This window comes from Tachyglossus aculeatus, chromosome 19 (genome assembly GCF_015852505.1).
Source record: "Tachyglossus aculeatus isolate mTacAcu1 chromosome 19, mTacAcu1.pri, whole genome shotgun sequence".
Classification (NCBI taxonomy): Eukaryota; Metazoa; Chordata; class Mammalia; order Monotremata; family Tachyglossidae; genus Tachyglossus; species Tachyglossus aculeatus.
The window spans coordinates 3,502,630-3,517,436 of record NC_052084.1 but is presented as its reverse complement, the minus strand read 5'-3'; the positions used below and the strand labels follow the sequence as shown (position 1 = coordinate 3,517,436).

The 14,807-nt window shown below is 47.1% G+C and overlaps 1 protein-coding gene across 3 annotated transcripts in view; it reads left to right on the top strand.

The window, feature by feature from the left end:
• PLD5 (phospholipase D family member 5) overlaps positions 1-14,807 on the top strand; it is a 74,187-nt gene that overhangs the window by 36,596 nt on the left and 22,784 nt on the right. For all 3 annotated transcript variants that reach the window (XM_038761097.1, XM_038761098.1, XM_038761099.1), the window contains one exon: positions 9,238-9,365. In XM_038761097.1, the coding sequence (XP_038617025.1) occupies positions 9,238-9,365 (128 nt within the window). The remainder of the gene's footprint in view (positions 1-9,237; positions 9,366-14,807) is intronic.

The following is a 14,807-nucleotide window of genomic DNA, read 5'->3' as shown; positions in this document are numbered from 1 at the left end:
ACCAATTGTCAGCTGTGTGACTTTGGGCAAATCACTTCACTTCTCTGTGCCTCAGTTCCCTCATCTGTAAAATGGGGATTAAGACTGTGAGCCCCCCGTGGGACAACCTGATCACCTTGTAACCTCCCCAGCGCTTAGAACAGTGCTTTGCACATAGTAAGCACTTAATAAATGCCATCATTATTATTATTTAGACTTTTAGTGCACCCGTGATGAATCTCTCTTATTCTCTTGTTGTTGCAGTAGTGGTAATAGTCCTGGGAGCCAGAAGGACCTGAGTTCTAATCCCAGCTCCGCCACTTGTTGGCTGTGTGACCTTGGGCAAGTCACTTTACTTCTCTGTGCCTCAGTTACCTCATCTGTAAAATGGGGATTACTGCTTAGAGCCCCACGTGGGACATGGACTGTGCCCAACATGATTAGTTTGTATCTCCCCCGGAGCTTAAGATGATGCTTGACATATAGTAAGCACTTAACAAATAGCATCATAGTAGTAGCTAGTGGATCGAACACAGGCCTCGGAGTCAGATGCACCAGGGTTCTAGTCCTGGCTCTGCCACTTATCTGCTATGTGACCTTGGGCAAGTCACTTCACTTCTCTCGGCCTTAGTTTCCTCACCTGTAAAACGGGGATTAAAAGTGTGAGCCCAGTGTGGGACAAGGACTGTGTCCCACCTGATTAGCTCCAGTGCTTAGAATAGTGCCTGGCACATAATAAGGATTTAACAAATATCATAATTATTATTAGTAGCAGTAGTAGTAGTATTAAGCACTTACTGTGTGCAGAGCACTGTACTAAGTGCAGGGAGAGAACACATAGATGGGAATTAGACACAGCCCCTGTCCCTTGGGGGCTTACAAACTACTCTACTCCCCCAAGGGCTTAGTATAGTGTTCTGCACACAGTAGGTGCTCAATAAACACCATCGATCGATTGAATGTGGATAAATCCAGGCTGATATTCCACCTCCAGGAATTTTTCAGAGATCCCGGTGAGTTGTGGTTTTATATCCTATCTGTGGGTTACAGAAACTTTTTTTTTTATTTGGTTGGGACTCTAACCATACGTTACCCCATGTTTGATTTGTGTTGCTGTGATTTCAGATTAAAATCTCTTGGTAGGCAAGAAATGGTCTTTTCTTCAGCCTAGATTTTGCCCCTCCAGCAGAAACACGCACTAAGTAATCAGTAGTATTTCTTGAGCCCCTACTCTGTGCCGAGCACTGTACTGAGCCCTTGGGAGAGTATGATCCCTGCCCTTAAAGAGCTTACAGTCTACTATATACAGAACACTGTACTAAGCACTTGGGAGAGGACTACAGAGTTAGTTGACATGATCCCCGCCTTCCAGAAGCTTGCAGTCCATCTTGGAAAGGTTGAATCCACCTGACGAGGTGGGAAAGTCCATGAGCTTTCTCCAATTCAGCTCGGACTCTGCTCGCTCCAAGGTAGAAATCTTCCAGCCGACAGCCAGGCGGGCCGGCTCATCTGTTCCCTTTCTCATTTCCTCCTCTGGAGCGTGGAGAGACTCAGAGGGTGGGGGCTTACAAACTACTCTACTCCCCCAAGGGCTTAGTATAGTGTTCTGCACACAGTAGGTGCTCAATAAACACCATCGATCGATTGAATGTGGATAAATCCAGGCTGATATTCCACCTCCAGGAATTTTTCAGAGATCCCGGTGAGTTGTGGTTTTATATCCTATCTGTGGGTTACAGAAACTTTTTTTTTTATTTGGTTGGGACTCTAACCATACGTTACCCCATGTTTGATTTGTGTTGCTGTGATTTCAGATTAAAATCTCTTGGTAGGCAAGAAATGGTCTTTTCTTCAGCCTAGATTTTGCCCCTCCAGCAGAAACACGCACTAAGTAATCAGTAGTATTTCTTGAGCCCCTACTCTGTGCCGAGCACTGTACTGAGCCCTTGGGAGAGTATGATCCCTGCCCTTAAAGAGCTTACAGTCTACTATATACAGAACACTGTACTAAGCACTTGGGAGAGGACTACAGAGTTAGTTGACATGATCCCCGCCTTCCAGAAGCTTGCAGTCCATCTTGGAAAGGTTGAATCCACCTGACGAGGTGGGAAAGTCCATGAGCTTTCTCCAATTCAGCTCGGACTCTGCTCGCTCCAAGGTAGAAATCTTCCAGCCGACAGCCAGGCGGGCCGGCTCATCTGTTCCCTTTCTCATTTCCTCCTCTGGAGCGTGGAGAGACTCAGAGGGTGGGAAGGGTTTTCGACTGATTGCCACTTACGCCTACGCTTGCCTGCACATTGACGGATGAGTCTGCTCTCCGGCTAGTAGGAGAAAGTCTGTGTTATGATGTCTTGTACCTTGCTTTGTCACGTCGCGAGGGATGACTGCTACAGTTCAGTGATTCTTTGGGAATTTCATGCTCGAAAGCGATCTTCGTATCATGAGGTCGATGTTCGCCCGGCATGTCTGTTTTCTATCTCCCCTGGGTTCGCCCCTGGCAAAACAACCTCACTGTAAAATCGGAGAGGAGACACAAGCAGCTGTCAGACTCAAAGGCGATTCTTTCTCCTTGGAAAGAAGCCTGTATTTCCTCTGGTCCTCCCCCCACCCCCTTCAACCACACCTCAGCAAACCTGGCTTCTCAAAGCAACTTTGAATTTCTTGTCAAAACTCACAGGCTGAGGGTTTCAGTGGATTTGTTGTCTCTCTCTGGCAGATATGAGTCTGCTGCAACAAGCAACCGGAGTTTTTCTCTCCCTCTCTCCTTGAAAAACTCTCCTGTACCCTTCAATGACTCAGTCCATCGGTTAATTGCATTTACTGAGCGCTCACTGAGAGCCCACCCCTTGGGAGAGCACAATAGAATTGGAATTCCCTTGCCTATCCTTCCTCCAGCCCCCTGACACCTGAAACTCATTTTCAGCTCCAAATATCTGGTCCTGTACCACAATTGTATCTTATCCTAAGTTCCCATCTCTCAATCGATCACTCACTCATATTTATTGAGCGCTTACTGTGTGCAGAGCACTGTACTAAGTGCTTGGGTGAGTGCAGTATAACGGAGTGGGTAGTTATGTTTCCTGACCCCAAGAAGCTTACAGTCTAAAGGGAAACGCTCCTCCAGCTGGCTGTACCCCTATACCCCTTCGCCCAGATCTTTGCTTGGTGACGCCCACCTCCTCAACACCCTGTCCCCGCCCCCCGATCCATCTACCACCGTGTCTCCCCAAATTTCAGGGAGAAATCCATCCATCAGTCATATTTATTGCATGCTTACCATGTGTGGAGCACTATATTAAGCACTAGGGCGAACTCAATAAGACAACAAACCGACATACTCCCTGCCCATAATGGGTTCCCAGTTTAGAGGAGGAAACAGACATTAATACATATTAATAAAAAAAATTACAGATAAATATATATATGTGTACATATGTATATATGTTCTGTGATATACATACGGTATACGTACCCATACAATGTTTGGGTCCTGAATCTGGGGAAAGAACAACTCTGAGTCAAGGCAGGTGGAATTTCACCTCAATTCAGTATTTCAGCAAAATGCTTCTCTTCTCCTCTCTTTGAGAAGCAGCTTGGCTCAGTGGAAAGAGCCCGGGCTTGGGAGTCAGAGGTCATGGGTTCTAATCCCGGCTCCGCCGCTTGTCAGCTGTGTGACTTTGGGCAAGTTACTTCACTTCTCTGTGCCTCAGTTACCTCATCTGTAAAATGGGGTTAAGACTGTGAGCCCCACGTGGGACAACCTGATCAGCTTGTAACCTCCCCAGCGCTTAGAACAGTGCTTTGCACATAGTAAGCGCTTAATAAATGCCATCATCATCATCATCATTATCACCCCAGCGCTTAGAACAGTGCTTCACACATAGTAAGTGCTTAACAAATGCTATTATTATTAGTATTATTATTATCTTTACAAAATCTCGGGGGAATTGGAGGAGAGTGGAAATTCGGTCCCACTCATTGGAGATCCTTAAGTTGTTATATCGGGATACCTGACGGTGTCAGGTGAGGATGCTCTCTCCTTTGTTTTCAAATGAAATTTTTCTAAATGGAAAATCTGTTCACTCCTCTGATCTCTATGTTGGGGTGGGGTGTGTGTGTGTGTGTGTGTGTGTGTGTGTGTGTGTGTGTGTGTGTGTGTGTGTGTGTGTGTTGGGAGATGGGCCCTTCAGGCCTGGAGAATTATGCTAATTAGTAAATGATGGTGCAGGAACATTGAAAATATGAAATGCCATATAAATGCTAATTCTTTTAGATTTACATTGAGCTTTTCATCAAACGGAAATGGAAGTAATAACGTTTCCGGGGTTAGAATAACTTTAACTGCTGTACTTTTAATATGCCCCTCTGGAAATTAGAGAGGCTTACCTTTGAAGGAACCTTTAACTCAAACATTTTTACATAACTAAGCAGCAGGAGTAAAAAGGTGGGCTACCACGAGTGAGTTGAATTTGAACTTCGCTTCTCCTCGAAGAAGTCCACATTGCCTCACCCAGGTAATGTGGCTTAGCCTCAGAATGTTCCCACAAGGGAAAAATGGCTCGTGTTGGCTTCTTGCTCAATCGGTGGTGTTTATTGAGCACCTCCTGAGTGCTAAGCACTGTACTGAGCTCCAAAAGCATACGTTCTCTGACCTCGAGGAGCTAACAGTTTAATGCAAGAGAGAAACAAAATTTACTTGCCAACAGTAAAGGCAGGAGGAAGAAAAAGGATATACCAGGAAGTAGAACTAATACAACAAGATGAGGTCACTGAATGTACAAATAAAAAACCTACAAGTGTGAATGAGGGCTGATGATGGGGATAAAATAAATAAAAGCTTAGGGTAGATGAAGCTGCCTCTGTGGCACTCTCCCAAGCGCTTAGCACAGTGTTTCCCACTCAGAGGGCACTCATTCAACCCCACTGGTGAATATTGATTAGGTAAATATTCCTATTCTCTACTATTTCCCCTACCCCTAATCTACTTTAATGTCTCTCTCCCCCTGTAGACTATACGCAGGGCTTCGTGTCTACGCCCTGTTGTATTGTACTTTCCCAAGTGCTTAGTACAGCTCTCTGCACGTAGTGAGCGCTCAATAAATACCATCCATCAATTGATGGAGGCGGACCCATGAATCTGGAGATTACCGAGGCTAAATTAATAGTCAGTCAGTGGTATTTATTGAGCGCTTACTGTGCAGAGCACTGTACTAAGTGCTTGGGAGAGTATGATATAACAATAAACAGACACGTTCCCTGCCCACGACGAGCTGATCTTTCCTGCGTACTCACTGAGTGGATACAGATGGTCACCTCGGCTTTAGGAAATCATCTGCATTAGAAGTTCTGCTCTCCCTATCTCATATTTGGTAGCAAGCGGGCCGTCAAATTCTGTTTGTTTGAAACAGATCGAGGCTGGTTTGCAACGAACCAGATGGTTCCATTATCCTATTTTCCCGAACCTTCACGGACTGGCTATGGAGCGTCCTAAAGAACGGCTTCGTCCTGCCTCGCTATAGGAAAAACAGCATGGAAAATTCCAGCCTGCCCTCCGGCCTAGTTAGCGAGGGACTCGGAATTATCTGAACAAACAAGGTTTGGCCGCAGACCGGGGAGCGGTGGAGGTGATTGTAAAGCTATCCAGAAGCAGGCGGGGAGTAAAATGAGATATTCATAGGGTGTCCTACACTGCGTTCAATTGAATTTGCAAACACTAAGTTAATTTCAGCCGCTCGATTGCTTGGGAATTTTCGCCTCGGGGAGGACTTCTAATGGCCTGTTGAGGAGGCCAGGCCAGAACATATTTACTCGCTGAGAGGACGTGAATGCGGACTGGAAAGAGAAGCAGTGTGGTCTAGTGGATAGAATACAGACCTGGGAGTCCACAGACCTGGGTTCTAATCCTGACTCTGGCAATTGCTTGCTGTGTGACCTTGGGCGAGTCACTTCATGTCTCTTTGCCTTGGTTTCCTCAAATGTAAAATGGGGATTCAATCCTCCTCCCTTCTACTTAGACTGCGAGCCCCACGTGGGACAGGGACTGTTGTCCATTGTGCTAAACTCGTATTTACCCCAGTGCTTAGAACGGTGCTCGACGCATAATAAGCGTTTAACAAATACCATGGAAAAAAAAAGTCCTGAGCTTTCCCTTCAACGGTGAGGCTTCTCAAACCAGGGTGGCCTAGTGGAAAAAGCATGTTACCAGGGCAAGAAAGTCAGGTGGTAGTCAACTGGGCTGCTGTGTGACCAAAGTACCGTGGCCTACTGGATGGAGATGGGTCTGGGAATCAGAAGGACCTGGGTTCTATTCCCAGCTCCACCACTTTTCTGCTGAGTGACCTTGGGCAAGTCACTTTACTTCTCTGGACTTCAGTGACCTCATCTGTAAAATGGGGATTAAGACTGTGAGCCCCATGTGCGAAAAGGAACCGGTAGAGAAGCAGTGTGGCTCAATGGAAAGAGCACAGGCTTTGGAGTCAGTGGTCATGCATTCATATCCCGGCTCCACCAACTGTCAGTGGTGTGACTTTGGGCAAGTCACCTTCTCTGTGCCTCAGTTACCTCATCTGTAAAATGGGGATTAAGACTCTGAGCCCCCCGTGGGACAACCTGATCACCTTGTAGCCTCCCCGGCACTTAGAACAGTGCTTTGCACATAGTAAGCGATTAGTAAATGCCATCGTTATTATTGTTATTAGTAGTAGTAATTAGCTTGTATTCATTCATTCATTCACTCAATCATATTTGTTGAGTTTACTATGCACAGAGCACTGCACTAAGCATTTGGAAAAGTACAATACAGCAATAAGCAGACACATTCCCTTCCCACAGTGAACTTACAGTCTAGATGGGGGAGACAGACAGTGCTTGACACATAATAAGTGCTTAAACCACAAGAAGGAGAATAATGGTGATGTTCTGCCCGCCCATTCTGAAGTCGGTAACAATAATGATGAAATTTTTTAAGCTCTTACTACATGCCACACACAAGAGTAGATTTATCTTATGCTGTCGAGTCGTCTCCAACCCATAGCAGCTCCATCGACACAGCTCTCCCAGAACACCCCACTCTCCACCCGCAATTGTTCTGGTAATGGATCTATGGGGTTTTCTTGGTGAAAATCCAGAAGTGGTTTACCATTGCCTTCTTCTGCGCAGCAAGCTGGAATTTCCACCCTCAGCTCTCCCCCATGCCGCTACTGCTCAGCACAGGTGAGTTTGGACTTGTAGCCGATTGCCTTCCACTCGATAGCCACTGCCCAAGTTAGGAATGGCATGGGTAGGCCTCTGCTTGACTCTCCCTCCCATAGCAGAGACTGGTAGAGGACTGGAAACTCTCTAGGTGCCATCCTGAGAGGGGGCTGGAGTAGATACAAAATCATAAAGTTGAACTCTGTTCCTGTCCCACATGGGCCAGGTATTGAATCCCCATTTTACAGGTGAGGAAACTGAGGCCCAGAGAAGTGAAGCGACTTGCCCAAGGTCACCCAGCAGGCCAAGGGGCAGAGCTGGGATTGGACTCCCAGGCCTCCTCTCTTTCCGCACTGAGGCGCGTCGACCTGACCTCTCCCTGACTGGGGTTTGATTTGTGGATGGGCTCTCCTATTGGGGTCTGCCTTCTCCTTAGGTCAGTTAGTCAGTCGATCGTATTTATGGAGAACTAACCATGCAGAGCACTGTTCTAAGCGCTTGGGAGAATGCAGTGTAACAATAAACAGGCACATTCCCTGCCCACAGCGAGCTTACAAGCCAGACGGCAAGCTATGGCAAGAGGGGCAGCCTGGCTCGCTTAATTGGCCATCTGAAAGGCCGAAGAGAGGAAACAGGGAGATCCGTGAGAGGAAAGGAGAGCAGAGCATTTTTATGAAAATGAATTTGCGGTGCTCACCCCCCTGCCGGGCTGGCCTATTTTTAGTAGTACCGTCATGTCTCCCTCGGGCTGCCCGGCCACGCGCCGGACCTTGGCGACAGAGCGATTTCCGAAGCGCCTTTTCATCTCCACTCAAAGACACTTTTGATTCTGGAACAAAAGGTCCCCCCGGGGGCCGCTGGGGAATGGCGAAGCTCTCCCACCTTCCTCCTCTTCCCCCACCCCTCGACTTTGGGATTGTGTTTTTTAAATATAAATCTCACCCGAGTAAAGGAAATATTCCTCAGGGATGAAAAATAGGAGTGAGTGGAGGTGAAAGGGCATGGCCTCTGAGGAAAAGTTCACTGCTGAGAAGCAGCGAGGCCTAGAGGATTAAGCACAAGCCTGGGAGGCTGAAGGATCTGGGTTTTAATCCTGCTCTGCCACTTGCCTGCCCTGCGATCTTGGGCAAGTCGCTCCACTTCTCTGGGCCTCAGTTACCTCATCTGTACAGTGGGGATTAAGAGCGTGAGCCCCATGTGGGACAGGGACTGTGTCCACCCTGATTAGCTTCATTATTATTAAGTCCTCTTGAGAAGGGAGATGGGGGAGGTAATTCCTATAACTCGACTGCAATGTTATCTCCTCAAAGGCAGCGGTGCTGTCCATCAATCAAGATTGTAAGCTCACTGTGGGCAGGGAGCATGCCTGCTAGTTCTGCTCTCTTGTACTCTCCCAAGTGCCTAACAATGCTCCGCACGTAGTAAGGGCTCAATAAATACCGTCGATGGAGCAATTGTTTGTACAGATTTATTACTCTATTTATTTTACTTGTACATATTTACTATTCTATTTATTTTGTTAATGATGTGCATCTAGCTTTACTTCTATTTATTCTGATGACACCTGTCCACAGGTTTCGTTTTGTTCTCTGTCTCCCCCTTCTAGACTGTGAGCCCACTGTTGGGTAGGGACTGTCTCTATATGTTGCCAACTTGTACTTCCCAAGCGCCTAGTACAGTGCTCTGCACACAGTAAGCACTCCATAAATATGATTGATTGATTGATTGATTAAGTGCTTAGTCTGCAGAGTCCAGCACACTGCCTTTTGACCAATTTCGTCCGGCTGGCAACGTGCCTTGCTGGTCTGTCGTTGACATTTGGCTCCCGGTTTTCAACCGGGTCGTGGCGTGACCTTCGGATAGAACTGCCCTGGGAACAGCTCCCAGGTGGCGAGGAAAGAGGGGGTACGGATCTCTGCCGTCACGGCACCTCCCCGGCAAGCCCAGAGGCAACGGTGCCAAAGAGCAAAGTTTCCCAAGGCCTTTTGGGATGTGGAAGACCTCGGGCCGTTCCTGAAGTCGGCGAGGGAGCGGGGGGCCTTGACTGTTCTCTCTTTGACCTTCCAGGGGCAGAGGTGACTTACATGAACATGACGGCTTATAACAGGGGTCGGCTTCAGTCTTCCTTCTGGATCATCGACAAACAGCACGTCTACCTTGGCAGCGCCAGCTTGGACTGGAGGTCCCTTGGACAGGTAATCGATCCGTTCCGCCCCGCTGTGTGACCTAGGGCAAGTCACTTCTCTGTGCCTCGGTTACCTCATCTGCAAAATGGGGATTCAGACCGGGAGCCCCTTGTGGGACAGGGACTGAGTCTAACCTGATTAGCTTAGTTCAGTTCCTGGCACGTAGTAAGCGCTTAACAAATACCACAATTATTATTATTATTGTTGTTATGAATTAAGCACTAAGCACTAAGCGCTTGATAACTGAACTCTACTAGTCATCATCATCATCATCAATCGTATTTACTGAGCGCTTACTATGTGCAGAGCACTGTACTAAGCACTTGGGAAGTACAAATTGGCAACATATAGAGACAGTCCCTACCCAACAGTGGGCTCACAGTCTAAAAGGGGGAGACAGAGAACAAAACCAAACATACTAACAAAATAAAATAAATAGAATAGATATGTACAAGTAAAATAAATAAATAAATAGAGTAATAAATATGTACAAACATATATACATATATACAGGTGCTGTGGAGAAGGGAAGGAGGTAAGATGAGGGGGATGGAGAGGGGGACGAGGGGGAGAGGAAGGAAGGGGCTCAGTCTGGGAAGGCCTCCTGGAGGAGGTGAGCTCTCAGCAGGGCCTTGAAGGGAAGGGTAGTCCAACCCTACACATCCCGTGACCACAGTGGAAGAGGGACCCCCAAACTTACTACCTCCTGATACCTCCCAATTATTATTACTATTATTATTATTATTACTTGATAAAGGCTTTGAAGGAGGGAAGAGTGATCATGTAGTGATTGCCTCACATGGATGACCTGCTTTGTAAGAAGCCTGCAGGGAGCCAGTAGCCGTCACTTCACTTCTCTATGCCTCAGTTACCTCATCTGTAAAATGGGGCTTGAGACTGTGAGCCCTACATGGGGCAGGGACTGTGTCCAATGCGATTTGCTTGTATCCACCCCATCTCTTAGTACAGTTCCTGGCACATAATTATTTATCTATTATTATTATTATGGTATTTGTTATGTGCCAAGCACTGTTCTAAGCACTGGGGTAGATACAAGGTAAGCAGGTTGTCCCTCGTGGGGCTCACAGTCTTAATCCCCATTTTCCAGATGAGGTAAGTGAGGCCCAGAGAAGTTAAGTGGCTTGCCCGAGGTCACACAGCAGACAAGTGGGGGAGCCGGGATTAGAACCCACATCCTCAGACTCCCAAGCCTGTGCTCTTTCCACTAAGCCACGCTGCTTTTATAGTAAATGCTTAACAAATACCATACAAATAATAATAATTACCATGAACTCCCGCATACCTTGTTTCCTCGGCCTCTTCCTCTCTCAGAGTGCCATTTTTACTTCCTCACTTATGGTTCTGAAACCCATTTCCTCTCCAATGTGCAAGCGGTGGAATGGCCCCATGCTTTATCCGACTGCCGCTGAATCGAAAATCGGGCCCCGTTCGCAGGAAAAAAAACCCAAAATCAACTGCCAATGCAAGGAAAAACATCCAGAGTTGTCAGGGAGCACCTGATGCAAAAAAACCAAGGATTACTTACATCGATTGTGAAGATTACAATCAGCGTGGCCTAATGGAAAGAGCACGGGCCTGGCAGTTGGAGTTTCTGGGTTCGACTCCCAGCTCCACCACTTGCAGGTCGGGCGACCCTGGGCAAGTCGTAACTTCTCTGGGCCTCAGTTACCTCATCTGTAAAATGGGGCTTGAGACTGTGAGCCCTACATGGGGCAGGGACTGTGTCCAATGCGATTTGCTTGTATCCACCCCATCTCTTAGTACAGTTCCTGGCACATAATTATTTATCTATTATTATTATTATGGTATTTGTTATGTGCCAAGCACTGTTCTAAGCACTGGGGTAGATACAAGGTAAGCAGGTTGTCCCTCGTGGGGCTCACAGTCTTAATCCCCATTTTCCAGATGAGGTAACTGAGGCCCAAAGAAGTTAAGTGGCTTGCCCGAGGTCACACAGCAGACAAGTGGGGGAGCCGGGATTAGAACCCACGTCCTCTGACTCCCAAGCCTGTGCTCTTTCCACTAAGCCACGCTGCTTTTATAGTAAATGCTTAACAAATACCATACAAATAATAATAATAACCATGAACTCCCGCATACCTTGTTTCCTTGGCCTCTTCCTCTCTCAGAGTGCCATTTTTACTTCCTCACTTATGGTTCTGAAACCCGTTTCCTCTCCACTGTGCAAGCGGTGGAATGGCCCCATGCTTTATCCGACTGCCGCTGAATCGAAAATCGGGCCCCGTTTGCAGGAAAAAAAACCCAAAATCAACTGCCAATGCAAGGAAAAACATCCAGAGTTGTCAGGGAGCACCTGATGCAAAAAAACCAAGGATTACTTACATCGATTGTGAAGATTACAATCAGCGTGGCCTAATGGAAAGAGCACGGGCCTGGCAGTTGGAGTTTCTGGGTTCGACTCCCACCTCCACCACTTGCAGGTCGGGCGACCCTGGGCAAGTCGTAACTTCTCTGGACCTCGGTTTCCTCGTCTGTAAAATGGGGCTTCAATACCTGTTCTCCCTCCCTCCTAGACCGTGAGCCCTGTGTGGGATAGGAATTACGTCAAACTTGATTATCCTTAACCTAGCCCGTTGCTCGGCACATAATAAGCACTTCACAAATACCGTTGTCATTGTGTCACTATTTTTAAACTAACGATGATATCATAATGATATTTGTCAGTTATTAATAATGGTGATGATGTAATAATAGTGAGTGCCTGGACTGTTTGGAAAGGATAGCTATAAAAAATCAAAATGCGATGAGAGAATTCTGTGCTCCGTGAGTTTTCAGCTTTGGTTTAGAGCCAAGGCATCTGAGAAGTAGGCAACTATCTCCACTGGCCCAACACTCTTTTTAAGGAGAGGCAGTGTGGCCTAATGGGAGTCAGAAGGACCTGGGTTCAAATCCCAGCTCCGCCCCTTGTCTGCTGTGGGACCTTAGCCAAGTCATTTCACTTCTCTGTGTCTCCGTTAACTCATCTGTAAAAATGGGGATTAAGACTGTGAGCCCCACATAGGACAGGGACTGTTTCCAACCCGGTTTGCTTGCACTCACCCCAGCACCTAGTTCAGTGCCTGGCACGTAGTAAGCGCTTAACGAACACCATTTAAGAAAAAAACAACAACAAACTGAGACAGAGAGAAGGTCAGTGACCTGCCTAAGGTCACATTGCAGGTTGGAGCCCAGATTAGAACCCAGGTCTCCTGACTCCCTCTTGCATGTGTCCGTCTTGGTGTAGTATTTTTACCATTTTCCCATTTTTATTCCCTCACAAACAACATTTTATTGCACTGGCCTAGAAAATCTTCTGGGTGAAGCATCTGAATCATTCCCACTTGATCCTTTAAAGGATGAACTGCTTTTTGTGGCAAGTTATGCGAATATTTCACAGCCTTTCTTTGATGACATCTGCTCTGACCGCGGCAGATTGTTGACAGCTCTATTAAGAGAGATTTATTTAGGTGAATTTCACTTGCCCATTTCTCGTGTTTTACAGCTTTCATATTTTAACGGAGAACACCCTAATGCATTATATTAATACAATGAGCTGCAAGAATTCTTCCATCCTTGCCCACATAAATCACATCGTGGGCTTCCAGTGATACAGTACACAAATCTATTACTGTAATTAGCTGTCATTTTATTCCTCTGTTGTTGGGCTTGTTAAAATCACCCCTTGGAAAGCAGCGTGGCATAGTGGGAGTCAGAGGACCTGGGTTCTAATCCTAGCTCTGCCACTCTGCTGCTTGACCACGGACGAGTCACTTCACTTCTCTGTGCCTCAGTTCCCTCATCTGCAAAATGGGGATTCAATCCCCGTTCTCCCTCCTACTCAGACAGTGAGTTATTTTCTTGTACCTGCCCCAGTCTTAGTACAGTGTTTGGCACGCAGTGGCTGCTTACAGAGAAGCAGCGTGGCTCAGTGGAAAGAGCCCGGGCTTGGGAGTCAGAGGTCATGGGTTCAATTCCCACCCTCTGCCACTTGTCAGCTGTGTGACTTTGGGCAAGTCACTTCACTTCTCTGGGCCTCAGTTCCCTCATCTGTAAAATGGGGATTAAGACTGTGAGCCCCCCATGGGACAATCTGATCACCTTGTAACCTCCCCAGCGCTTAGAACAGTGCTTTGCACATAGTAAGCACTTAATAAATGCCATTATTATTATTATTATCAATAACAATGATAATTGTGGTGTTTGTAAAGTGCTTAGGCACTGTACTAAGCGCTGGGGTGGGTACAAGCAATTCGGGGTCAGACACAGTCCTTGACCCACATGGCGCTCACAGCTTTAATCCCCATTTTCCAGATGAGGTAACTGAGGCACAGAGAAGAGCAATGACTTGCCCGGGGTCACACAGCAGACAAGTGGTAGAGCCGGGTCTAGAACCCAAGTCCTTCTGACTCCCGGGCCCAAGCTGTAGACACTAGGCCACACTGCTTCTCTTGAGTCCTAGCCCTGTGCCCTACCCAGCGTGGCTCAGTGGAAAGAGCCCGGGCTTTGGAGTCAGAGGTCATGGGTTCAAATCCTGCTCTGCCAATTGTCAGCTGTGTGACTTTGGGCAAGTCACTTCACTTCTCTGCACCTCAGTGACCTCATCTGTAAAATGGTTATTAAGACTGTGAGCCCCCCGTGGGACAACCTCGCCACCTTATAACCTCCCCAGCGCTTAGAACAGTGCTTTGCACATAGTAAGCGCTTAATAAATGCCATTATTATTATTACCCCTATACTATGACATCCCCATGTGGAAAGAGGTTCTCTTTGGGGCGAAGGGGAAGTAGAGACTGGCCCATGTTCCTTTCTGAGCTGTGCTGTCACCTGCTAGACAGATTCAGCAGTCACAGCTGGCTTCCTCTTTTGAAAGTCAGGCTTAAAATGTTTTCCTTTTTTTTCTTTATTTTTAGCTTTCATCTGTTCTCCTGGCACAGCCACGGAGTCCTGAGAGAGGGAAGGGGTGGCGGGAGGGAGGAAGGATATCGTAGAAACAGGACTTTTTTATAGGTGAAAACATAGTACTTGGCATGAAATCAAGGTGGAGAAGCAAGACAGCGAGATCTCAGGAGCAGGTGGGAATTGTCTGGTGTTTGGAGATGTTTTCCGGTTAGGGATGCTTGTTTCGGGGGATGGGCTGGGAAGCCTGGGGGGCTGTCTGCAGTCTTTTTTTTTTATAGTATTTGTTAAGAGTTTACTATGTGTCGGACACTGTCCTAAGCGCTTGGTCTCTCAGCAGGAGGGTGGTGAAAATGCCTAGGCCAAACACGCTGTTGGAAGACGCTGGAAGGAAATCTCGGACATTTCCTTTGCGAAGGAGCCTGTGGCCCCTATTGATATTTATTGAGTGCTGATTGTGTGAAGAGCACTGTACTAAGCGCTTGGGCGAGTACGGTACAGTTGCTAGGCATGATCCCTGCCCTCAAGGAGCTT